The sequence below is a fragment of the Alternaria arborescens genome (genome assembly GCF_004154835.1).
Source record: "Alternaria arborescens strain FERA 675 chromosome Unknown contig_5, whole genome shotgun sequence".
Classification (NCBI taxonomy): Eukaryota; Fungi; Ascomycota; class Dothideomycetes; order Pleosporales; family Pleosporaceae; genus Alternaria; species Alternaria arborescens.
Genome location: NW_021167860.1, coordinates 892307 through 916267, shown reverse-complemented (window position 1 = coordinate 916267; position 23961 = coordinate 892307). Strand labels below are relative to the sequence as shown.

At 49.7% G+C, this 23961-nt stretch overlaps 8 protein-coding genes across 8 annotated transcripts; 3 read left to right on the top strand and 5 right to left on the bottom strand.

Annotated features, from left to right (window-relative positions):
- Nucleotides 1–1533: 1533 nt before the first annotated feature.
- AA0111_g2992 (hypothetical protein) lies at nucleotides 1534–4288 on the top strand (the record flags this gene model as incomplete). The annotated part of the gene is made up of 5 exons (XM_028648825.1): nucleotides 1534–2869; nucleotides 2921–3147; nucleotides 3207–3393; nucleotides 3444–3498; nucleotides 3544–4288. 5 exons carry the CDS (start codon nucleotides 1534–1536, stop codon nucleotides 4286–4288), a joined length of 2550 nt encoding a protein of 849 aa, XP_028509665.1.
- Nucleotides 4289–4636: 348 nt separating this feature from the next.
- Nucleotides 4637–5299, bottom strand: AA0111_g2991 (hypothetical protein; the record flags this gene model as incomplete). Its single annotated transcript, XM_028648824.1, has 1 exon — nucleotides 4637–5299. The coding sequence occupies one exon, from the start codon at nucleotides 5297–5299 to the stop codon at nucleotides 4637–4639; it is 663 nt and encodes a 220-aa protein (XP_028509668.1).
- Nucleotides 5300–6021: 722 nt separating this feature from the next.
- On the bottom strand, nucleotides 6022–7056 carry AA0111_g2990 (hypothetical protein; the record flags this gene model as incomplete). Its single annotated transcript, XM_028648823.1, has 1 exon — nucleotides 6022–7056. The coding sequence occupies one exon, from the start codon at nucleotides 7054–7056 to the stop codon at nucleotides 6022–6024; it is 1035 nt and encodes a 344-aa protein (XP_028509667.1).
- Nucleotides 7057–10573: 3517 nt separating this feature from the next.
- On the top strand, nucleotides 10574–12247 carry AA0111_g2989 (hypothetical protein; the record flags this gene model as incomplete). The annotated part of the gene is made up of 2 exons (XM_028648821.1): nucleotides 10574–11167; nucleotides 11219–12247. 2 exons carry the CDS (start codon nucleotides 10574–10576, stop codon nucleotides 12245–12247), a joined length of 1623 nt encoding a protein of 540 aa, XP_028509394.1.
- A 107-nt stretch (nucleotides 12248–12354) lies between these two features.
- AA0111_g2988 (D-amino-acid oxidase) lies at nucleotides 12355–13605 on the bottom strand (the record flags this gene model as incomplete). Its single annotated transcript, XM_028648820.1, has 4 exons — nucleotides 12355–13175; nucleotides 13228–13325; nucleotides 13382–13519; nucleotides 13583–13605. The coding sequence occupies 4 exons, from the start codon at nucleotides 13603–13605 to the stop codon at nucleotides 12355–12357; spliced, it is 1080 nt and encodes a 359-aa protein (XP_028509395.1).
- Nucleotides 13606–15325: 1720 nt separating this feature from the next.
- On the top strand, nucleotides 15326–17107 carry AA0111_g2987 (hypothetical protein; the record flags this gene model as incomplete). Its single annotated transcript, XM_028648819.1, has 4 exons — nucleotides 15326–15913; nucleotides 15978–16622; nucleotides 16674–16800; nucleotides 16863–17107. 4 exons carry the CDS (start codon nucleotides 15326–15328, stop codon nucleotides 17105–17107), a joined length of 1605 nt encoding a protein of 534 aa, XP_028509392.1.
- Nucleotides 17108–17689: 582 nt separating this feature from the next.
- Nucleotides 17690–20056, bottom strand: AA0111_g2986 (hypothetical protein; the record flags this gene model as incomplete). The annotated part of the gene is made up of 4 exons (XM_028648818.1): nucleotides 17690–18380; nucleotides 18430–18503; nucleotides 18561–19569; nucleotides 19620–20056. The coding sequence occupies 4 exons, from the start codon at nucleotides 20054–20056 to the stop codon at nucleotides 17690–17692; spliced, it is 2211 nt and encodes a 736-aa protein (XP_028509393.1).
- Nucleotides 20057–22827: 2771 nt separating this feature from the next.
- AA0111_g2985 (hypothetical protein) lies at nucleotides 22828–23445 on the bottom strand (the record flags this gene model as incomplete). Its single annotated transcript, XM_028648817.1, has 2 exons — nucleotides 22828–23129; nucleotides 23193–23445. The coding sequence occupies 2 exons, from the start codon at nucleotides 23443–23445 to the stop codon at nucleotides 22828–22830; spliced, it is 555 nt and encodes a 184-aa protein (XP_028509390.1).
- Nucleotides 23446–23961: the final 516 nt, after the last annotated feature.

The following is a 23961-nucleotide window of genomic DNA, read 5'->3' as shown; positions in this document are numbered from 1 at the left end:
TAGCTGCGTGTTTAGTTCCCGCGCCACTAGAAACTTTTACACGCTTTCTCCGGTTCTCCATGGACGCGCAGTGCAGACTGCGAGCCTTGGGGTGTTATCTAGCAGGCGTCTCCCATCCAAGGGCGATCGACCGCGACATCTATGCATCTGTCTGATTTCATCTGCGCAGCCATGAAGTGTTCCTGTGAAAAGCAAGCAACTCGTCGTCGCATCGACACCAGCCTACCGACGTCGGAGCGCGCTGCCCCTGCACCGAGGCCACGCACCTCGTCCGTATGAAGCCATCCTACTCGCAGGCGGCATATGTAAGGCTGACGAGCATGTTCCATCTGATATGACGAGGGGTGCAGCTTGCGATAACGATCGATACGAAGACCAGCCAGTCCATCCGACATGCCTCACCGATGAACCTTGGACCTCTTCTCAGCCGTGACCAGGACAACGCCAGTAGCTGAAGCGCAACGGAATTCCGATCACGCTCTTTCGCTCGTCACGTGGCTTGACTCTCCTACTAGTCTGGGGACGGAATTTTGCGAACAGCGAGCAAGGAGCCAAGCCGGCCTCGAAGCCTGACGCATGCACAGCACACCACTACCACACATCTGGTACTCTAGACAATTCTCTCCGCCAACGCTGCATCCAGCTTCCGAACCGCTACCGAAGTCTAACCTAGGGATCACCGGAGGTCGTTGCTTTATGCACCACATGAGTCCTATTCGCCCGAAGCAGCCATAGCGTCACCACGCTTTTTCTCGGCTCTGCGAGCAGGTGACCTTTGACGCGGTCGAGACTTTCGTACGAGGAAATTGGCTGCGCCTTGTCACATCGTGACATTGACATCCAGCCGTGTCGAATAGTCGAGACGTGTCAAATCGGCATCGTCGCGGCATCACACAGTCGGAATTGCCTGCTAGATGCGGCTTCCTCGGATTGCTCTACATGAGCCCCGGAATATGCAATCTTGAGATCATAATTCATGTATAACAATGCGCACTATGAATTCCAGAGAAGTCTAGGAAGTAGCAGCATGCCTGTGAGTGCCGTGCCGTGTCGTCTTGCCTTCAAGTGGCCCAGCGACTAGCGAGGCACTACTGCCAGTATGAACGTAAGAGTAGTCAAGCAGTGTAGACTCTCAGTGCAACGATTTTGGTTGCATGTTCATCAGCGACAATTGTTTGCTCCGGACACTGTTGATCGCTCATGCTAACTTCAATCGCCACGTGTGGCATCATCATGGAAAGGGCGAGTAACGCGCAGGTTCATTCCTCACCTCTAGAGGCAATGAGACGAGACATTGGGGCATTCAGTCTCTGAAACGCAACCCTCAAGCGACAGTTCTCACCTCTACCAGGATATCCAAGCATCGACATAGTCTCATATGACTTTCATCCTGTTTTCAGCAGTATCAGATCCCGCATCAATCACTCGGCCAGCTCCTAGTCGCTAGTCGCCAGCTTCGCGCGCAGTCTATCGTTTACGAGGGTGCTTCGCACGATATAAATTCCCAAAGCATCGCGCTGACGGTAGGCAGCAATGACATTTTCCGAGATAGCGGGACGGCTGCTGAAAGGGTCAGGACACTCGCAGCCACCGCTGGTCAAAGAGCAGCTACCTAACGCCCATCTTTCACCAGATCGGACCAGTATCTCGTCTCTGCTCGCTTCGCCAGAGTCAGACGACGGCAATATCATAGCTGGTGAAGGCATGCTTGGCAGCCATCTTGATGAACAAAGAGGACACTCCGTCGCCTCTTCATGGGCTAAAACCCGGCCCTTGTCAGACATTCGCGAAGTCACCGAATCAAGCTTAGCTGATACTATACCTCGAAACGCCCTATCTAATTACTTTCCCCGTACCATCTCTCGCACGGAGATGTCGCGTCGGCCCTCTGCTGCTACAGGACGCCGTCCAAGCAACGACAACCGACATGGCGAAAACATAGAACCTGACCGGAAGAATAGCATCGAAAGTAACGGTATAAGATCCACCTGCAGAGGTCGGGCTTCTATAACACCATCTCCGTCAAGTCCTGCAGATAACGTCAGCATATGCAGTATATACAGCGTTCCAGCAGGCAACGTTCCGCCACGATCCTCTTCACGCCCTCGTGCACCTAGCACCTCACGAACCCGACAGCCGCAACAGATACCACCTATACACATAACGCAGGTGACAGCGACAAACACAATTAGCGCAATACCTACTATACCTCTCCAGCCTCCTAATAACAGTTCCAACACTATCCTTCGACACGGTCAATCACAGTCTCCTCTACGCCACATCGTTGCTCGCCTCGATCCTAAATCTCAAGACACCAACCGATGCATACCCTCCAGGACGTTTGTTCGTGATCCACTATCAAAAGAGTTGCTAGAGTTTCCATTACACCGACATCCACGAATTGAGCTTGGCTTGGACTTATCCGCAGGCATATTCGTGGGCGGAAGCTCTATCGAAGGGACTGTTCAGATAAACGTCGACGATGCAGAGCGAATACGTCATAGAAGGACTCTGGACATTGCTCGGATATCTATCGATCTTCTTGGGACGGAGGAGATAAGCGGTAACAGACGAGCTGTCTTTCTCAACCTGGCCACAGAGCTTATTGACGAGCAAAATCCGCCGCCTCAGAATATGGTAGATACCCAAGAGCCAATAAGTTCAGCAGATACATTCTGGCATCTGATGCCTTCTACGACGAACCTTGCTTTCAACCTAAGTTTACCTCTCAACGTCGGGCCTCCGCCCTTCCAATCGAAGAATGCAAGGATCCGCTACATACTTTGTGTGTCTCTTCTTGTTCGCGACCAAGGAAGACAGTACATTGTCAGAACTTCTCAAGACATTATAGTGCTCTCAGTGTACGATCGTATGAAATGTTTCGGTTTCGGTTTTGTGGTTACATGCTAACACAAGGCAGCTGAGAAGGCACTTATATCGCTTCCCAGCCCCTTGACTGCATCAGATGAGTGGATCAAGCTCCGAGAAAACACTGTCGAGGTCGTTCGGGTCACAGCAGGTCTACATCGTCAAGTCTGGGTCAGCGGTACTAGCCTTTACGTCGATGTCCATATTACCAATAACAGTCGCAAGACAGTAAAGAAGATCGAGCTTCAATTGGAAAGGGACATACTATGCTACAAACACGTCTGTTATGAGTGCATATTCTACGATCACACAATGATGCTAATGGGAGTACTTTGCAGGCTGCTGCCGCTACGATGGAGAAGTCTGCTGGTCAGGCTCGCATTTTTGACAGCAACGAACGGTCTATTCTCAACAAATCCATCGTGAGGAATGGCTGCGCTGGCTGGAGCGGCGTTTCTGCACACCAAACCCACATCAGAACTTGTGATCTTGAGGTACCTCGAGGCCATGGTACGGTGAAGTGTGGTAGGTGCTTCATCATGGCGTAACATGAGCCGCCTTTCTGACTGAAGTAGGCAAGTATTTCGAAGTCAGGTACTTCCTGAATGTCACCATCGCGAGTGCACATACGTAAGTATCCGCATGATTCTCACCGATGAAGCTGACCTTGTTCAGAAAGCTCGTTACCGTTCAATTACCAATCGTACTCATCCACATGGTACGTCTCATGACCAACCCCTCTCTCTCGCACCCGCTGATCATCACATCTCAGAACTCTCTGGACGTAGTTCCCAACTCTGTCGCCCAAGTGGCCATGGCTATCGAAGAGAAGCGCACAGCCCGCCACTCACCACCCCGCCTTGGTCGCCGTCCATCCGAATCGGTTCAAGGCCGCGCATTCGCAGCACCGCGCATGCAATCTCTGGAACGCATGCGCGCACGTGAGGAAGCCATCCAAGAACTCGGTCAAGCCCTCGAGCAGAGTCCTCGCAAATATGGTCTCCGCCGCGCAAATTCCAATTTTGATTACCATACCCCACCTTCCAATCGCAAAGGCAGAATCGTAGGCGATGGCGAAGCAGCAGACCTCCAGGACCGTTTAAGGCGCGTGAGATCCAACGAGACGATCGGATCCAGACCTCCTACCCTCCACAGGGTCAATTCGATGCGGTCGAGACGTGGCGCAGGATCGGCGTTTGGGTTTCGCGAAGCGGAGGTTCGGGAGGACATCGAGCTGGGTGGTTTGGGTGCGTCAGGGGATGGGCTGCTAAACGAGAGACTAGCCAGGAGCAGTGATCGGCAATATCGGTTTAGCAAAAAGAAGAGCGTGGAAAGGTGGAAGGGTGTAGCAAATGTGGGTGTTGGGTGGTTGAAGGGGAATGGGGTCAAGAATGAGAGAGAGCGAGAGGGATGGATATGATCTCGCACTGCTTATTATGAGCCCTGTACCTTGGATAGCGCGCCAGCATGTGCGACGCATTGACTGGCGACGTTGTCTTTCTCTTCTTGGTTCTGGATACGCAACACGTTGTTAGATAATGGCATTACTACGTGGAGACCTCACGTACGCTACGAGCAGCGATAAATTAATGTTGTTTGAATTGTACTATCATATACATGATAGTCTAAAACCCTCGATATATAATACAGTCATGTCGTGATATAGTCGTTAACCTTCTTTGGAACCCTTGCCATGCAATATGATACAGTTTTGTACACAGTACGCCAAGACAGTCGTAGCAGTAGAAGCTCTCTCATAAGGCTATGCTTATGACCTGCTCTTGGCAAGCTCAGACTGAGCGGTCGAAGTGGGACCTCCCTTTACGCGCTCTCCACCAGTGACCTTCTTCTCACCCTCGGTGATGTCGTGTAGAGCCTCACTAGTGATGGGCTCCTTAGCATGGCTCTGCGCCTGCGCAGTAGGGCCTCCGGCTACCGGTTGTGCCTTGCCAGTGAGCTTCTTCTCAGCTTCAGTGATCTTGCTCAATGTTTCTGAGTCCAGCTTTCCTGAAGCAGAGGAGTTGTTGGCATTATTGGTGGATGTCGATGAGCCAGATGTAAGAGCGGACTGGGCGATGGACGTTGGGCCTCCTTGCATGACCTCAGCCTTGCCGGTAAGCAGCTTCTCGCCCTCGGTGATGTCGTGGATGACTTGTGCTGTCAGGTTCTGGCCAGCGTGCTGTTGAGCTTTTGCGGTTGGGCCCCCCTTCGCTGGCTCATCCTTGCCGGTGATAAGCTTCTCTGCCGCAGTGATCTGGGAGATGAAGTTGGAGTCAACTTGGACGGACATAATCTGTGTTGTTGTAAAAAAGCGGTGGTTGCTGAGGTCGTTGATGTTGTTTCTGAACGGTGATCTTTGAGAGGCAATGCGAGCTGCCGGTCGTGCTGCGAGGAAAACGTTGCGGTTGATACGAAGCATTCTGGAGGCCATTGTTGCGGATTGTTTATATGCCTATTGTGTTGAATGGGAAGGTGCAATGGTGCGAGCTGTGTGTCCGATTTTGTAGTGTGATGGATTACTGATGTAATGCGAAAATAAAATCGTCTGAGGGTGTGCTTGGTGTGACGTTAATATGGGGAAAGATGGATTCAGATGGTTATTGGCAACTTCTCGATTTAGATGTTCGACCGTGCACAGCAAATCTCTGCATCACTGGCGACGACATCACGCTTGATGACCCTGAGATGCAGGTACCATATCACCGATTGCCGCAGCGACTTCTCGATGCGTGCCCATGATGTGGTGGAGCTATGATGTCAGCATCCTGGGGAACGAGAGCGACGACGATTCGGGTGCACTAGCGGTGAGCTAGCATCACGATCCGATCTAAGGGTCCAGACGCAAACTTCACAACCTCATTCACGATGACGATCCTATGCGAATCGGATAGCACAAGAAGAACCCACTGTAATGATTGACAAGTCGCTTTGGCGATTTGCGTTCGGTCATAGACCCAGAATGAACAACTCATGTCAGATCGTCAGAATGACACACTGGCCACCAACACCCTATGCAATTGTAGCGACGTAACGGCGAGTACTAAGATATGGCGGATTTGTCTTGTATTTCTTAACTACGGATGTTGCTCCATCAGGTGAACGCACCCGGGCGGAAAACGCTCCCTCCGAACAGATCGCAAGTACACGTGCTGATCAAGCCATCGAACCGTTCCTGTCGCGCAGTGCTTGTGTACTTCTTTCACTGATAGCATCCTGCTCGATACTGATCCGTATCTCTGTAGTCATCACTACATTTCCCATTGGCAACGCAGTTGTTCCATCCTCGTCCACACGCGCATACGTCGAGGGGCCGAATCGTGAACCGCGCGCGTTTTCTCCTAAACCATCCTTCGTAATCCCACGCCCGTCGCTTATTCCAGAGATGTGACGCGAACCGGCCTGCGCGTTAAAGCCCTGCGTCGTGAAGTCGACAAGTTGATTGAGGATGTCGAACTCGAGTTTCAGCTTGATGGCGTAGGCGAGTGTTTTCCAGCTTGTCTGAACCTCATAAAGACCAGCATATTGGAAAGCGAGGATAGTAACGTCGAGCGCGATGACAACCGAATTCACGGCGATAAGATGATTGAAGAGGCGCTTCGCATCTGGGCCTCTGAACGCAGCCGAGCTGCGCATGAGTATGAAGGTGCGATAGATGTATAGCCCGCTGATGACACACTCTTGAAAGACAAACCACGTAACCTGGAATATTTCCCACTTCTCGTAGATCTGGAGCCACTTTCCAGGTTTCGCCAGACTGGATCCAGTCATAAGCGTAGTTGCTCCTCCTTGCACGACAATGCAGTCCGCGATGATCATGTATAGCAACCATTTGTCCGTCTTCCCTGAGCTGATGAGATGCAGCCGCGACCAGAGTACGATAGATTGGCCAGTAATCATGAGTATGCCCCCGCCGCACGCCATGGTGATCTCCAGTGGAATTGAGTCGCATACATTATAGTTGCGGATGAAGTAGCCGAAGGCGTGTATAATGATACCGAGAGAGGCTGCGATCAGCGCGTAGAAGTAGACCCCGCGATATGAGCGGAATCGACGGAAGATTCTGACGAAGACCTCAAGAGAATGAGAGACGGCGAGTGCGAGGAAGACGATGACGATGAGAGAGGTCCTGTAACTCAATGTGGGATTTGAGCCCATGCCTTCAGCTCGATCAACCAGTCGGAAAGCCATTGTTGGTGTGACTGTTACCGAAATAACTTCCTACAAGATCGTGAGATGCAAAGACCAAGATGAGCTTGGTGCGGTTGCGATTGTAAAGTTCATCTGGATAGCTGGGGAAAGGCCGCGGGGATCAAGACCCAATCGTGGACCGCCTTCTCCTACTCAAAAGACTTGCAACGATTCCTATTCACACCACATTTGATGCGCACGCTGAGATTCGTTGGCCTCATTCTGTACTCGTTCGATCCAGACTGACCGCCACCAAACTTTGAATCCTTCGATCCGTGCCCCACACCCTGGTTCCTGGCTGAACGTCGATCATCACTGGCTCGCATGCATCATCCGCGGCCCGCCTGCAAGGAACATATGTTCGAGGGCATGTCATCACGACGCAGATGAAGGGGCTGATGCGAAGCCTTGCTTTTGAAACGCGGATGTGAGTAAGGAGGGCTGCTAGCAATGTTGGGGCGGGGAAGATGTTCACCAATAGAATGAAAGGGGGGACACTCTGATCGCTGCTTGTATCCTTGTCAACCAATTTTAACGGCAACGTTGTGCCGCTTGCATCAGGCCAGTATTGCTTCACACCACGCGGCAACCAGTTAGTGTTTGCGTATAAGCCCTAGTGAGTATGCGTTTTGGTAGCGGATCGTTTCGACGATGCTATTTCACACTACGCTAATAATCCACAAGACAAGACACACGCAAAGAAAAAAAGGCATGAATCAACGTTGAGTCTGGTACAGAACAGGTATTGTTTGACTAGAGCTCGCCGGGTTGTGGTCACTGTGGCTCACGCTTTGTCAACGGTTGCTGATTGCCCACTAAATCATAGACTGGCACAGAATTTTGATTCTTCGATGTAGGATTATTGACTAAGATGCTAGACCAACATGCGTACTTCTAAGCCACGATCGGAAGCATTTCTCCAGCTATAGATCAGACAGTTTCCTGGAAACAGGCAGCCAAGACTATCCAACAGATACTATGCCGCACGAAATGCTCACCACCCTTTCAATTACAGACGTATTGTGTAACCGATGATTTCCTTCTGTGAGGGGAGTTGACCAAGTTGTTGTCACCTCCAGAGCGAATGTGACAAAAGCTACGCAAAACTTACGCTTCTGTAATCGCCTCATAGAGCTGTCGTTCTTAGATAAAATTACGAGGTGTCCAATTGTGTTGCCGAATATAGTGAGGAAGACAGCATCCGTAACACAAGTAGCCGAGTAATTCTAACTACGTGATAACTACCCTCGACACCAGCTAAAAGCTCTAGTATGACACGATCCGTGACACCTACAAGGGTTACCATGCGCATAATCGTTGGGGAACATCGTACGATTAGCTCTGTCGAGCATTCATACTTTCGCTCTCTCACATTTGAATATGACCTGGGGTCGTCTTCATCTGTCGATTCTATGCTGGGAAGATCGTCGTCCCCAACGTTATAATGGACACTGCGAACGTGGCTCGCAAGCTCAGGGCGATCCAGAAGAGTGCAAATGAATTATTTTGATACGTAAATTATCCACCCGGTCTGAAAGTGTTTGTAGAGGGTTTCTGTTGCGATTTCATTGAGCTTGCGCGAAGCAAAGCAGATCTTGAAGAGCCATCATAATGTGACTTCTTACGTCAAGATAGCGACCTGTTTCGAATGTAGATGTTACTTAGACTTAGCATTTCGTGCATTCGAAGTCAAATTGAGCTTCAGTCGAGGTTTGCGTCTCGGAGTTCAAGGCTTAACATGGTAGTGTAGATCTGATTTGTGGTCGAGCATTTGAATAGGACTGTTAAAAGTCAAGCATTCGTTTTGGCCCGGCAGGTAGACGGTCCCATTCTGCGCATGGTCTGCTCTTACGTGTACCAAACTAATTCATACTGGGTGCAGTAAGCAAACCAGAAAACGACAAAGCGTATGTGCTTTCACAATCCACTGATAGTACAGATCAACCCTCTACGATGTACGATAGCAAGAGACAAAGACTCGGCGATGGGCTCATCACCAGTAGTAGAAGTGTTCTTATTCAAGTCAGAATAAAAAGCTCCTCGGATAGCAATGTGCTCGATTAAATAATGAGTGGGTTGACTCTAACTGAGTCTCGACGCCTCGCATATGCGCGTGGATGGATCAAAACGATACCAGTTCTGGAGAACTCTCAGGTATTAGGATGTTGTTTATGGAGAGAGGAACACCATAATATCTAGGTAACTTGAGAATCTGGTCTCGAGCACATGTACAGCCATCTTTGCTAGAGCATGGTTTAGCATGGGAAACCTGGAGTTGTACGCATACGTGCTGATACCTGCCCTTGTAAGTAGACAACTGATCTGAGAATATCGTGTGGACATAGGCCAGTCCGTCTTATCGTGTCGTAGAACAAGGCCAGAGGAACTGACGTGTCTGATATACACATCGAGCAGGATGTCGGCGCGGCTTGACCTTGTAAGGACACTGAGTAGATAGCATCTGGCCCGATCATAGCTTATCGTACAAGCGGAAGAGTTAGAGAATTGTTGCGAGAGATAAGAGAGGACGAGTTCCATGGTAAATATGCATTGTAGGTGTGGGAGGTTGGGAATGCAGACGCGGGTCGCGACGCGATTTGGCATTCGAGTGGACGGCAACAGCCAAGCAAGTGGCTTGAGGTCAAAGACAGCACGTGCACGTCGGAAGTTCTTGCTGTCGCTCCTGAGGTCCACTCAAACACCATCGCCATAAGTCCTACATCTGAAGCCGTCGTCGTACAAGCATGTTGCTGCAGCCACGTCTACCATCTCATAATTCGCCAGAACTTGGCAAGAGGATCCTTTCCCCAGCGCATTACCTGTTCCTACAATGTTCTCAGATTTATGACCTAGCCAGGTAGCAGGTTTACAGCAAACAGGCTGCAAGTGGCTTGCGACAGCTTTTCGACGGACCCTCCCTGCAGCATGTCTCGAGCTGGTGGGGCGTGTTCGATCCGTACGATCCTGATAGTCTGAGGTTGAGAAGCAATTGTCACAATAGTGGGGTGTAGCATCCTTTCCTGTTCTTACGTTTGGCACTGATAAGGCCTTGGAGGACGAGCCGACGTACTACCGACGTCTGGGTTAGTGCTTGCCGAACAGGATGTAGGCAATGTGTCAATAAGACCTTATCAATCCAGAGACGCTTGATGCGTCATCTCGAGCTAACGGAAAAGATCCGACGGATAACCCATGCAATGAGTGTGCGCCGACGGGAATTCGCTGCAAGCCGTGTAATAGCGAGTTGGGGAGTTGATAGCCGTAAAGTTAGGTGAGGCAACAATGGCGGGGCAATTGCCGATGCCGGGCAGTACTCCAACGGCTATCTAAGAACATCGGTATATTGGTATTATGTCGGCATTACATGAACAAGATCTCATCAAGAAAACGTACTGCATACACTTAGTCTTTGAAAGCTTTCTCCAAGTTTCGAAGGTACGTCCGCAAGATTGAGTGTAAGCTGTATGAATGTGCCACATATTAACAGATTGACAGGAACAAAAACACATCTAAAGCGATGTCTAGACCTGAAGTGCGAATCCCTCAAGGTACTGTTGTAGGCACCACCTTACGCGGCGACTACCCTCGTGCGGTTGAAGCCTTCAAGGGCGTTCCTTATGCATTACCACCAACAGGTGAACGCCGCTTCCGACCACCAGAGAAAGTGGCACCAAGTCAGAAGACTATCGATGCCTCAAACTTCGGTCCAAGAGCGCCAGCACAGCAGTTCATCGTGCTTGGACCGACGCTCGAGGAGAGTGAAGACTGCCTTACTGTTAACATCTTCCGACAAGCTGAACACAATAGATCAAACGCCCTGCCAGTGGCAGTGTATCTTCATGGAGGGGCTTTCAATCGGGGAAATGCCGCAATGCATGACACTGCATCCATGGTGGGATGGTCTGAACTTCCGTTTGTTGCAGTGTCATTCGGCTATCGTATAGGAGCCCTAGGCTTTCTACCATCAAAGCTGAGCGCCGCAGAAGGCGTGCTCAACTTAGGTCTGAAGGATCAGATGTGTTTGCTGGATTGGGTTGAAGAGAACATCCAGTACTTTGGGGGTGATAGGAACAACGTAACGCTCATAGGACTTTCAGCCGGCGCACATTCTGTGAGTACAAGCCTGTGTTCTTCCTGATCAGCCTGACTGACATTTCTCTAGATAGGACACCACCTCTTGAATTACCAAGAGGGCAAAAAGCCTAAGTTTCACCGTGTTGTCATAGAATCTGGAGCTCCAACGTCCCGCGCCGTCCGTAAGCCAGACGCAGAAATCCACGAGATGCAATTTGCCGACTTCTTGAAGGAAGTTGAATGTCCATCATCACTACCCGACTCAGAGATATTTACCTACCTCCGTAAACTTCCGACTTCCGCAATCGCTAAAGCCCAAACTAAGGTCTTCCAAAAGTATAACCCCAGTCTACGTTGGGCGTTCCAGCCAGTGATTGATAACGAAATCATTCGCCGCCGTCCAATTGACGCCTGGCGAACAGGGAAATGGCACAAAATGCCAATCATGACCGGATTTCAAGGCAACGAAGGCTCACTGTATGTGAACAAAAACATGTCGACCTCTGCAGATTTTCTGGGTTTCTGGAAGACATTGCTGCCGCAAATGAGCGAAGATGATATTCAAACGATAAACCGTTTGTATCCTGATCCGACAGGGGTACCCGAGTCTATCTATAAAGAGACACGACTCGAGCACGGTGTTGGCCCAATGTATAAGCGTATCGAAGCGGCTTATGCACACTATGCATACGTGGCCCCAGTCCGTCAAACGGCTTTCTATGCTAGCCAGGATACCCCCGTATATCTATACCACTGGGCAATGAAGCGGGATATCGTCTATGGAGCTCGTCACGCAGACAACATGTTCTATGAAGTGAGAGATCCTTCATTCATCGCGAAGTCTAAGAGCCAGGACGAGTTGTCGGGTACTCTGCATGCCTACGTCACTAGCTTCGTTTGTACCGGCACCCCAAATGCGCTTGGCGGCTCGTATGCCAACAGAACGGAATGGAAGCCTTACAATAGATCAGACCCGAAGGTGATGATCTTTGGAAGAGACAATACGGAGTTGATTGGTGGAGAGACTATCGGCGAGCCGGCTATCATGGTTAGTGACACTTATGCGAAAGAGGAAAGTGATTTTTGGTGGTCCAAGGTTGAGCTGTCTCAGCAGTAGTTCTCTAAGTGTACCAGGGGTTCACACATGTGTATCGAGAGTCCTCCATGTTCTATTCTGGACATCGAGTTGAACCATTCATATTCTTCTTCCACTGTTACTCACATTCATAGTTTAGCTTGCGGCACGATCTCGTTAACCAGAGCAACAACCTTCTCAGCGCATCCGTACGACCCCTGATAGCCCCACCCAGCGTGTCCATAATTGTGTATGACCCAGATTCCATCCATTTTCTCCCTCTCGATTCTGACGCCAGATTCCCTTCCAGGTCTTAACCCAACGCCATGTCTAATAACATCAAGATGTTCCGGCCCTTGGCCATCTGTCAGCTCAGGGGACATACTCACAGCTCTCTTCATGATGCGACTGGCGGTGTTGAGATCCGGTTGGCTCTCCCAGTTTCCATTCTGCATCGTGCCTCCTAGGATTGTTCCTCCACCAACAGCTCGTGTCATCATATAACATGCCTGATCGTCGCCGTCTTCCGTTCCAGAAACGCATATCATCGCTGGGGCCACGTTTCTCACTACGACCACTTGCCCGCGGATGGGGTAACAACTTTTATCCTCGACACCTCCTAGCTTGGCAGATGATAGTCCTGTCGCATTGACAACGATATCGGGACTGAAACCATCAACACCAATGGATCGTAATTCAGATACATGTGTTAAAACTTTTCGATGAAACACCACTCCGTTTGCGCGACATTGGCCCACTAGCCATGGGAGATAAAGCGCCGGGTTGATGCATACAGAGCCGAATTCACAGCCTGATGCCATTCCTGATGGCATCTCTGAGATAGGGAGATCTCGGTAGTCGTCCACCAGTTCGCGCCACCAGGGGTTCTCAGCAAACACGTTGCTAAAAGTTGTGCCGCCACTACTTCTTAGCTTATCCATGTCTTTTCGTCGGCGATAGATTCGACATTCTAATTTGTTAGCCATGGACCGTGATATGTAACGGTAGAAGAGATTACTGACTCTGAAGATGGATGCCTGCTTCTGGTACATCTGTCGCTAACCGCTTGAGTTGGGGCCATGTTTTGCGTTCATATTGACTATCTGATGATGAGGACATCCTTCCCGCTATGCGTCAGCTGATTTTGTAGCTTGTAGCTTTTGTGTGCAAGCTTACGGCATGAAGTTTGCGCCAGCCCATGGTGATGCATATTCAATGTCGTGGTCGCCTGGCATATGCTTTGCTACAACAGCGATCTTATTGCTTTGATCCTTGGATAGGAGATACGCTGACGTCAGCCCGGAGACTCCTGCTCTTCACCACAAGATGTGTTAGCTGTAGAAAGACGACGTCTGCTGCACGATGGAACGAGCTTACCCAATAACGATGATATTAGGCATTGTGTAGCTGTCGTTGTACAAACGTAACGTAGGTGCGCCAACGATTACCGGGACTTGTTTGCAAGGCTCAATTAATGATGGGCTATTGTCTCGAGGTGCACAAGCGGTTATTGGCCTCGCTAAGCCTTAAGTAGTCGACGGGTCAAAGGTGCATGTTCGACGCCAAGCCCGCACCGCAAGTTCTCCGCCGGATAACCCAAAGCTTCCGGTATCCACGATCGGGTCCTACCATTCGCGAGGCTCATGAATGCTGACCTTCGTTAACTGTATTGCGCAGGCCTGAATTAAGTGATTTCTTGGAGGATTCATGCTTCCAGTTCGTTATCGATAAGATTGCGTCACTCAATCAGGCAAGGCGTCGGCCGCACCCTCCCAGCTCCTGCACGTTCCCAACAGCTACATCTTCCGAACCATCACGACCAAAGAGAACCGCACCTACACCCCGGTCACGCTTACAGTCTCGCAATTGGCATCTCCAAAACTGCGACACAATCCATCTCGACTTTGGCACCGAGAGCCAGCTGCGGAACCGGTATGCACGTCCGGCACTACGATGCAATGTCAAAACGATTACTTGCCACACCGCCACGTAAGTGACCTACCGGTTTCTGATCGAATTTGGAGAAGAACTTATCATATACTTCATTCATGGCCTTGAAGTCGTCCATGGAGGTGATAAAGATGTTAAGTTTGATAACACTAGCAAGGCTACTACCAGCTGCTTTGAGTATGGTGGACAGGTTTTCAAGTACCCGATGCTGAGGCAATATAATTAGCCGGTGTTGACCTCTTCATGGTACATATATTTACTGTCTCTGCTTGTATACCTCCCGGGATGATCTGCATCGTTTTCCCCTCGAGCGCAAGGCTACCAGAGCAATGAACCATACCGTTGCATACTACCGCCTGTGAAGCGTTGAGTGGGGCGGCTGGCACGTCTTCCGTGTATATTGTCTTTCTAGACATGGTCAAAACAGTATCGGATGTAGAATTAGGTACCGAAAAGGATATTTGTCATCAAATCAACTATCTGAGAAGGATTGCAGCAGGTAACTATATAATCTTGGTGACATATCGCACATTGTACGATTTGCATTGGCTTGAGAGATGCCGTCCTCGGAGCTCTCGTACAATCGATAGATCGGGAAATAGATAGATACGAGGACAGAGATATGCCGACAGCAACAACATCCAGCCGAAGTATTACCGAGACGCTAAAGGAAGGCTAACGGCGGCTAGCGCTCACTAAAAGTTCTGACCCTGGATATCACAAGACACTAATTGTATCTTCCATCTGCAAGTATGTGGCGTTCTTATCACTACCGACGTCGCATCGCTACAGTTGCTGTGACGTTCTCATACTGTTGCATACCACTAATGTTGACCGGGGCAGCGACCCACAACTTCGATTCCTAACCCAGGGTGCGGGTTTCCAGCTTGTACGGAAGCACTGCTCCGCCTGATAACAAGATAGGAATAAAGTATGGAAGCTTCTTCCAAGCGACATGATTGGATAGTCGATACCTGTCATCGAATGTCCTCTTATCGAGACCCGCATAGGTTCTGCCCATGCGCAATCGGAATCTCATAGCGCGGGGTACGTCGTCAGACAAAGCGGCTTTCAAAGTTGGGGTAAAGTCTATGGGCAAGATTAAGTATATGTATGGTCGAGCCTCAGAGATATTGGGAGTGCGTCGCTAGTCCATGTTCGTTCTTCACCATGCAACCTGAACTGAACGCCCTCAAGGGCGACGACAAAGCAGTGGCCATGTCGAAAGACTTAGAGATCCAGCTGGACAATATGGATGGCAACTCTCTCAAGAAGGAAGAAAGCGCCATGGTGGGCGAAGTCGAAGACCTGGACGAAGCGAACCTATTTCTGCGGCAACACAATATCACTCCCCAGTACATTGCCGAGCTCCTCGAAGACAAAAATGCGAACAAGAAGGTCTCCAGGAAAGTCGATTTGCTATTGCTACCACTGCTATGCGGAACGTATTTCCTCCAATACATCGACAAGCAAGCGATCAGCTACTCTGCCGTATTCGATCTTTTCGAAACCACTGGTATCACCGGCGATCAGTATTCCTGGCTGGCATCAATCTTCTACTTCGCCTACTTGTTCGCAGAATGGCCATCAGCATACCTTGCGCAGCACTTCCCGACTGGTCGAGTCGTGTCAATTTACTGCTTCTGTTGGGGCTCAGTTATGTTACTTACAGCCGCTACGCACAACTTTGCAGGCTTTGCTGCCATGCGATTCCTCCTTGGTGTCTTCGAGAGTGTCGTCACCCCGGCTTTCATGATGGTAGGTCTTGATTACATAGCAGACATATGACACATACACTGACTTTACACCTTCGCCCTTGCAGATGGTTGGAATGTGGTACGTCGGGAAGCAGCAGCCTGCAAGAGCAGGTATGTTCTACTGCTTTAATGGCATCGGTAGCGCCGTTGGTGGTATACTCTTCTACGGCTGTGGATACGCAAAGACCTTCGTCGTCTGGAAGATCATATACATTATATGTGGAGGTATGACCGTTCTTTGGTCCATACTGCTCTTCTTCAGACTGCCGAACAACATCATGACAGCCAAAAGCTTTACTACAGAAGAGAAAGCTCTTTTGATCGGCCGTGCCGCCAGCAACCGTACTGGAGTTTACAACAGAAAGATCAAACTACCGCAGGTCTTGGAGGCCCTGATTGACCCTCAGATCTGGATACTCTTCTTCTTCGTCTTATGCAATGAAATGATCAACGGCGGTAATGCAAACTTCGGCAAACTCATCGTCAAGGACGTAGCAGGAGGTGATCCACTCAAAACGACGCTATACGGGATTCCGCAGGGCTTCGCCCAGGTGTTTTGGGTTTTCACAGGCCCTTTGCTCGCTTCACGACTTCCCAACGCGCGCACCTTCATCATGGCTCTTTACCTTTGTCCCACAATAATAGGCACGTGTTTAATATGGCAGCTACCACGCTCCAACACGGCTGGGTGCTTGGCGGGATATTACTTGGTATGTCGTGAACACGCAGCAGCCTTTCTAATCAGTAGCTAACGGAAGTAGACCGGTTCGTTTGTTGGCTCTCTAGTCATTGCTCTGCAGCTACCTGCATCAAATGTAGGTGGATACACAAAGCGAACCACAAGCACAGCCTTTGTCTTTCTGGGATACTGTGTTGGTAACATTATTGGTAAGCTCTCCTGCATTTCTGGCCCATCTCAAGACCATCATTACTAAGACCAACCACTTTAGGCCCTCAGGCCTTCTTGGCTGAAGAAGCTCCCAAATACGAGACAGGCGTGAAGATGTTTCTGGGATGCGCTGTCTCTCAGGTCGTGCTAGCACTTTGCTTACGAGCCTTACTCGCACGGAGGAACGCTCAACGCGACCGCGAAGAAGCTGAGGGTTCGCATAGCCAAGACGATGATCTAAACGACGCGGATGCCATCGAGGATACTACAGACTTCCACAACAGGAAGTTCCGATATGCCATATAAGCTTGATATGGATATTGTATAAGCCGTCACTCTACCTTTCATCGTTAGCACTTTGCCTTTCTCCTCGAGATCATTTCTAATAATGAAACAATGGGAATTTTACCTACCCCTCCTTAGTCTTACTTCTCTATCCCGGAAGACATCGCAGTGCTTCCCTCCCTCGCCTTCATCTCCTCTTTCTGCCTCTCCTTGACTTTCTTCGGCTTCTTTGCGCTAACCGGCCCGTCGGCACTTCTATCTTTCCACTACCCACGACTCCAGATCAGCCATCTTTCCTTCTCCCAAATCATTTGCACAAACTCACCATACCGCCATATCGGTAATATGGGTATTCCTCTTGCATGCCCTTTGCATCTTCAACGCCACCAGAAACTGATTTCCAGCATGTTCCAGGGCAGACGAAATGCCATTTCTGCGACTCGTCGATCTGACAGCGCACAAGGACGTCACGGGGTTTTGAACAGAGAGTGCAGGACTTTGTCATATTCGAGAGATGCAATCGAGACAGATGATGATGGATTGAGCATCGGGGATGATTCAACAACTAGTTGTGAGCGAGGAAAAGTGATGACATCATGGCTTCTATTCTCCGTCCTCCGTCTTCTGCGCCAGCACAGACCCATGATCAACAGGCTTCCATATCTCTTCATACCTTTCCACCCAATGTTCTCTCCATCCTTCTTCTAAAAGCCATTCCGCCTTTTCTTCTCGCACCACGTCTTCAATGCGCAATCCGTTCCTCGCAAGCGCACTGCACCATCCATCCCATGCGCCACAGCGTTTAGCGTACATACTCGGCGTCAGACCATCATGATCGCGATGGTGTACATCGATACCCGCTCTTATCAGCGCGTTGGCGATTTCTTCGATAGCCATCGGGTCTCCTGGACTGCCTTCATGATCGATAACGCAATAACAACGCTGGATTCTGTTGCGGCCAAGACTACCCATCGTGTTGATGTATGCAGCATCAATTTCGAAGAGTGGTGCAATGATACCTGCTACAGAAGGCCAGTCCCACGGGTCATCATTGAGAATTACTGATTCCGATATGAGACCCTCTTGCTGTAATCTTTGTATCTGTTCACCCAATAGAGAACGCGATCTGCCTTTATAGTAGTCCCAAAGCAGCATATTCATTGTTGTCTCGAAAAGAAATGAGGACGACTCATGGACCTGAGGAATGATGTGATCAACGGTTCTCTCGAATGCGACTCGATCATGATCGACTATCGAGCGCATGAAGAGACCTGCGACTAGGCTAACATCGTGGCTTTTTTACGTTAGGAAAAGGTTGTTACAGGATGGTAGGGACGACTCACTTCAGGTTTGATACGCCGATACCTTGACTTGCCAAGTAATCGAACAGGTCTATCCGTGTGTGCTCTGCAGCATACTACGCATTGTGGGTTAGCGTTGAGTCATTCCATCAGAATATTTGGGTACAATTTACATAGAGACATAGATTTCTTCCTTCTCGGTTGATCTCATACGGAGAAATCACGCCTTGTCGTAGTGCATCATCGATCTCGTGAGCACTAGCAGATGCGAAAAGCTGGTTGTAGTGGGTTTCGGACTCAGCCAAGGTAAAGACACTGAGTTGGGCGCAGAGCCTTGGATTCGATGGACCGGAAGCGTTGCGAAGAAAGTGGGCATGAATAGCGTGGAGTGACCGCCCGATACCGCAAGTGAAAGTGAAGCTAGCCTCCTCATCTGGACGTCGAAGCTTCGATCTGGACGCTCTGCGAGAAGTTTGTAAACGCAGACTGCCGAACGGAGTAGTATGTGTATATGAGGATTTGTGAGCGATAGCTGGTGTGCTGAGGTAGAGGTTCGCGTAATGCGCTTCTTGTGTAGTAGACCTGATCTTGGATTGCCCTATTACACGCCGAGGTGTCGTCAGATGGCGCGATTTGGTCTCTTCAGAGTAATGCCAACGGTCCAGAGAGGTCGCAGTGGACTGCGGGTGCTTTGTCGCTTCCTCCTGCGCTGCTGATGCTATGAGGTTCTCGTACTCGGACTGTAGCCAGGAAATGTAATATGGTGGAAAGGTGCTGATACCGTCGTTGAACAAATTGGCAAGCGCAATTTCCAAATGGGGTTTGACAATGAGCAGATAAGCCATGATCATATCGCGACGTTCACCAAAGAAGAAGACATCTCTAGTCGACACGGATCTAGCGCGAGAGATGCGGTACTTCTCGAACTGGGTGACGATGACATCCTCAAGCTTTGCCGATAGTACGTCTCGGGTCCTTTGATGCTCAATCAGATGCTCTTGGTGAGCAATCGCTATTTCTTTTGAAGCTCGTTTTGTTTCCTGATAATGGCAGACTGCCAGACGCCCCAGAAGCTCTTGTCCTTGTATCAGTGTGGCTTGGTTCCGCTTAGTCGAAGCCAACAACTTTTGAGTTGTGTTGTGCCTCTTTAGAGTCTCCAGATGTTGGTCGTCAGATCTTTGCCTAAACCTACTATGAGCGCAGGTTCATTCGCAACGCGAGGAATCATATACCTGCTTGCGACGTGCAGAGAGTTTGCGAGTAAACTCTTTGCCCGCTCAAGATTGTTGAACACCTTGTTGACTTTACGTTCGTCCAGAACGTACTTCACCCTACTCCAAGTCTTGTTGCTCACACCTCTGAATCTCGCGTTGAGTATCCTCAAATTTTGAAGTTCACGTTGTAAGCTCTTAAGTGCAGATTCGAATAGAGCTGTAATGCGATCCGTGGTATCTGCTGGTTTCCGGCTAGCGAGCGTTTCCAGAATTTGTTTGATGGTCTCAGCGAGGAGTGTGGTTTCCTTGACAGTAGTACATAATCGATCAATCTCTTCTGGAGCGCCAGAAATATCGCGCAGGAAACCATGGACCTCCCGGCCCGTTCGCACGATAACTTCAGCAACGCCAATGATAGCGAATATCCCCGCAGCAAATTCGAGGCCTGCAGACATGATAGGCGATGCGAGTTCTATGAGATGCTGCTCGTTACCGAGTGTTGAGGGTAAAAAGAGACCTGGTTAGATGGCTCTCGGTGTCGCGAACATGTTGCTGCTAATAGGCGTGGCCATTCCGTATCCCGAATGGGGGCGGCTGATGCAAGCCATGCACGTGTGTCCAGGACCTAGCCTATCAGTGATCTTTGGCCCCTGCCAACGGTTCCCGACATCTTGTTGCTGCAGTAGCTTGCCACTATTTTGGAAGCAAACGGGGGGCCTTGCTTGCGGGAACAGGGCCAATAAGGAAGGTTGTTGTGCGGTTTCAAGGCACATACCATGGAAATACTAGCTGGTCACCGCGCATTGATAGGAGGCATCCTCTCCTATGGTAATCGGATGTGCCGACTGCCACTTTAATCCTATCATAGCTTGGCCGTGAAGACCAGGACCAGTGCACATAGCAGGCAAAGCAAGGCAAAACTCCACGTCAGCAGCCACCAACGGAGGCTGCTCCTGGCTCGGACAATTCCATATAATATTCTAGAAGACGAGCCGTCTGCATGCAAAGTTCGCTAACACTTGCACGGCTCCAATATATTTAAGCTGTTGGGTTTGGTGAGGCTGACAAGGAAACACTTGATGACATCACAGCTGCAACGGCTCGCTTGTCGATGGTACGCTCCAGCATTGTTGCATGGGGAGCGCGTTAGAAAGTATAAGTGACACCGAGAAAGCGAATGAAGCGGTGTGATAGAGGAAATAGTGCGAATGGTAAGGTCGCAGTGACGAAGGTTGCCGCTGGAGCATGGCCGTATAGCAGACTGCAAAACGCATATTAGTTACTGTATCGGCGAAAGTTTACACAACCAATTCTTCGCCCATCCTGGAACCGTGAGTTGTATCGCGCGACTTGTGCGAAAGGCAAGCGTGTAGCTTCTGTCTTGCTTCAGAAGAATTGGGCCACCGCTGCGATTTTCGACCAACCCGATGGAGATGTGCTTGCAATCTTAGGTCGTGGGGCCGTGCACCGCCCCTCACTGGCGTGGATGCCTTTGCCGATTTCCCTTGACCTGTATCTACTGTTCACTCCAAGCCCCATACGTCCTATTTGCAGATCTTGTTGGATTACATTCTGATAAATCCGTTGAGGACCAAGCGGCAGAACTGTATTCAAAGGGTGGACTTATTGATACGAGCTCTGCCCTTGCTTCCCTCTCTGCTGAAGGTCGCAATAGACGCAAGCACCAGAGATGGAGGTGTACACTAAAGCTACCAAGACCATGTGAGGCTGGCTAGATAGCGTTAATCTTAAGGTGGTGACTGAAAAAGTGTGCAAGGCTGCTGAAGTTGGTGCTCAATTCGTACAAACCCTAGGCGACTTGTAAGAAATGCCCAGGTATCGATAGGTACGGGAACATTGAGGCAAGACGAGAATACGTAAGACATCAAAATCATTATTAGTATTGACACTAGGTTCACGATTGGGTATCTTGATGACTGCGAAGGTGCGCTTTTTACTTGCCTGAATCATCGAGCACATTCATTCCCTGTCACCATGAAGCAGCCGCTATTCTTCTGTTGCCAGGCGCGAGTGCAGATCTCGCGCGGGTTACTAGTATTCACACCACCAAAAACGTACTGGAAATCTGCAAAGATCCCGGTTCCCACCGCTTCGAGATATTTAACTGTCCTTCTTGTTGCAGATTTAATGCATCCACAGACACTGCTGACAGTAGATATGTCACCACGATGAGTATCGTGTCCACAATTGAGACAGATACCACCCTGATCATCAGAGTTTCACTGGTCAGCAAGATATCGACGACTAATGCAGCAACTCATGGCTGTGTATCCGTCTATTTCGCAATGTATAACTTCATGAGAAGGAGCGAAACAAGCGAAGATCAGGACAAGTGGACAAAAACTTTATCAGATGTAGACCCAAAGGACATACCGCCAATCTTTACCGTGGAGACATCGTTACCGTGGTTTCAACTAGGACCAATACAACCACTGCTACTACAACAACCAATACTAGTACCATCATTAGTATGGCGACAATGACATATGTTCTCATCCCTCTCGATGAAACGCTACCAGATTCTTCACGTCTTGGATGTGAATGTGGGAATGGAGTTCTCAAAAGTACATCTCGACTGTCTACTCAACCACCACCATCACCATCGGAATCCCTGGCTCAGCCTACTACACAGCATACGTTCTAAATAGCATCATATCCACAGCGAACGGCGTAAGGATTAGTAATGGCTATTTGAGATTGGGAGTAGGTCACAAGGTTGTCAGTGCGGCGAAAAGTCCCTACGATGGCTGCATCGCCTGCGTTACAGGAACTGACTGTGGCCTTGCGCTCTTCCCCTCAAATAAGTGCTTGCGGGCGATTTTCAAAGATGAGAGAATATTCAGTCAAGGCAACGGGAAGAGCAATTTATTTACAGTTCCGAACAACGACCCTATTGCTGCATTGAATGGGTAATGTGAAAAGACTACACTTTAGTAAGTCAGGCTATTGGCTTAACGTGCTCATGTATCCGGTTTGACTTCTACTGTTCATCTATGATTAGAAGTTGAACGCATCATAACACCGCGTCATTGCATTCAATTTCACCATTTCATCACCAGAAAACGGGAGGTTGGTGCTATAGCCGTACATTGAATGGACTCCAACGACAACTACATATATGTTGACTCATATCTTCATTCCTCCTTTCTCCATCCAAGCTTCATGTTTACATGCCTCGGCTGACTTCATCCATCATCTCGATGTACTACTCGTCGCAGCCACAGTCGGAAGGAGTAGGAGCTGGCGCAGTGCTAGACTCACAGGAGCTGGAAGCGGGTGGGGCTGGAGGGGCTGGAGGACCAGCAGTAGGAGTGGGACCACCACCACCTGTGGCAGTAGCAGTGACAGTAGCGGTGGGGGCACCGCCACCTGGGGCGCCGGCACCAGGGCTGACATCCTGACACAGAACGTCCTGACCCGCAACGGGAATAACACAGCACTTGGCTTGCTGGCCAGTGGCAGCGCAGCCGCTGATGAAATCGCTAGTGTTGGCAGGAGTGGTGGCAGCTAGTTTGTAGCGTTAGCGCTGATCTTTGTATGCAAGAAAAGACATAGGAACGGAAGACATACGGACTGCGCAGTTCAAACCAACAGCACCAAGGACATCAGTGGCACAGCACTGGGGGTTGCTGTAAAGCCCAGCAGGGCAAAGAGTAGTGGTTCCAGTGGAAGCAAAAGGAGCGGCAGCGACGCCGGCAGCGAAGGCGAGGATGGAGTAACGCATATTTATTGCTGAAGATTTCTTCTTGACTGGTAGACAATGAAGGGCTGGTGGAAGCGAAGGTAGGATGCTGAGATGCTGCTTGATGTTGATGGTAGTCATTTTGAAGTCCATCCTTTGCCTTCTTTTATACTTTGCTCTCCGACATACTTCATCGTCGCTTGGCGGTCTACTAGTGCCGTGAAGTCTCTCTTTCCGTTTTCCCGTATCCTATATTGCGGTTGTTTTCGTCCCTAGTTCATCGAACGTGGTATGTACATCGTTTGGACGCAGCATGACGCTGTACGACAACCCGAGTCCCATCTCGGCTCGTCGCAATCCAGAACCATCTGCGGAGTAATAAGAAAACACTGATCTCATCCAATACCATTGGTGAGAAATTTCATTCCTGAATAAACTCGATAAAGGTTGTTTACCCAGTGGCCCATGTAGGTATGCGATTCCTCGATCTGACCTTGGAATAGCCAGACATTGTTGCATGTGCTGCAAGAAGTGCATCTACGCGATGTCCCAGGGGCTTCCCCGCAACTCCAAAGCGAATCGCTCACTGAAGCTACTGAGTACCTTGAGTCAAGATTGATACTCTATAGAAGGCTAACAGTGTGGCTCGCAAGGGAC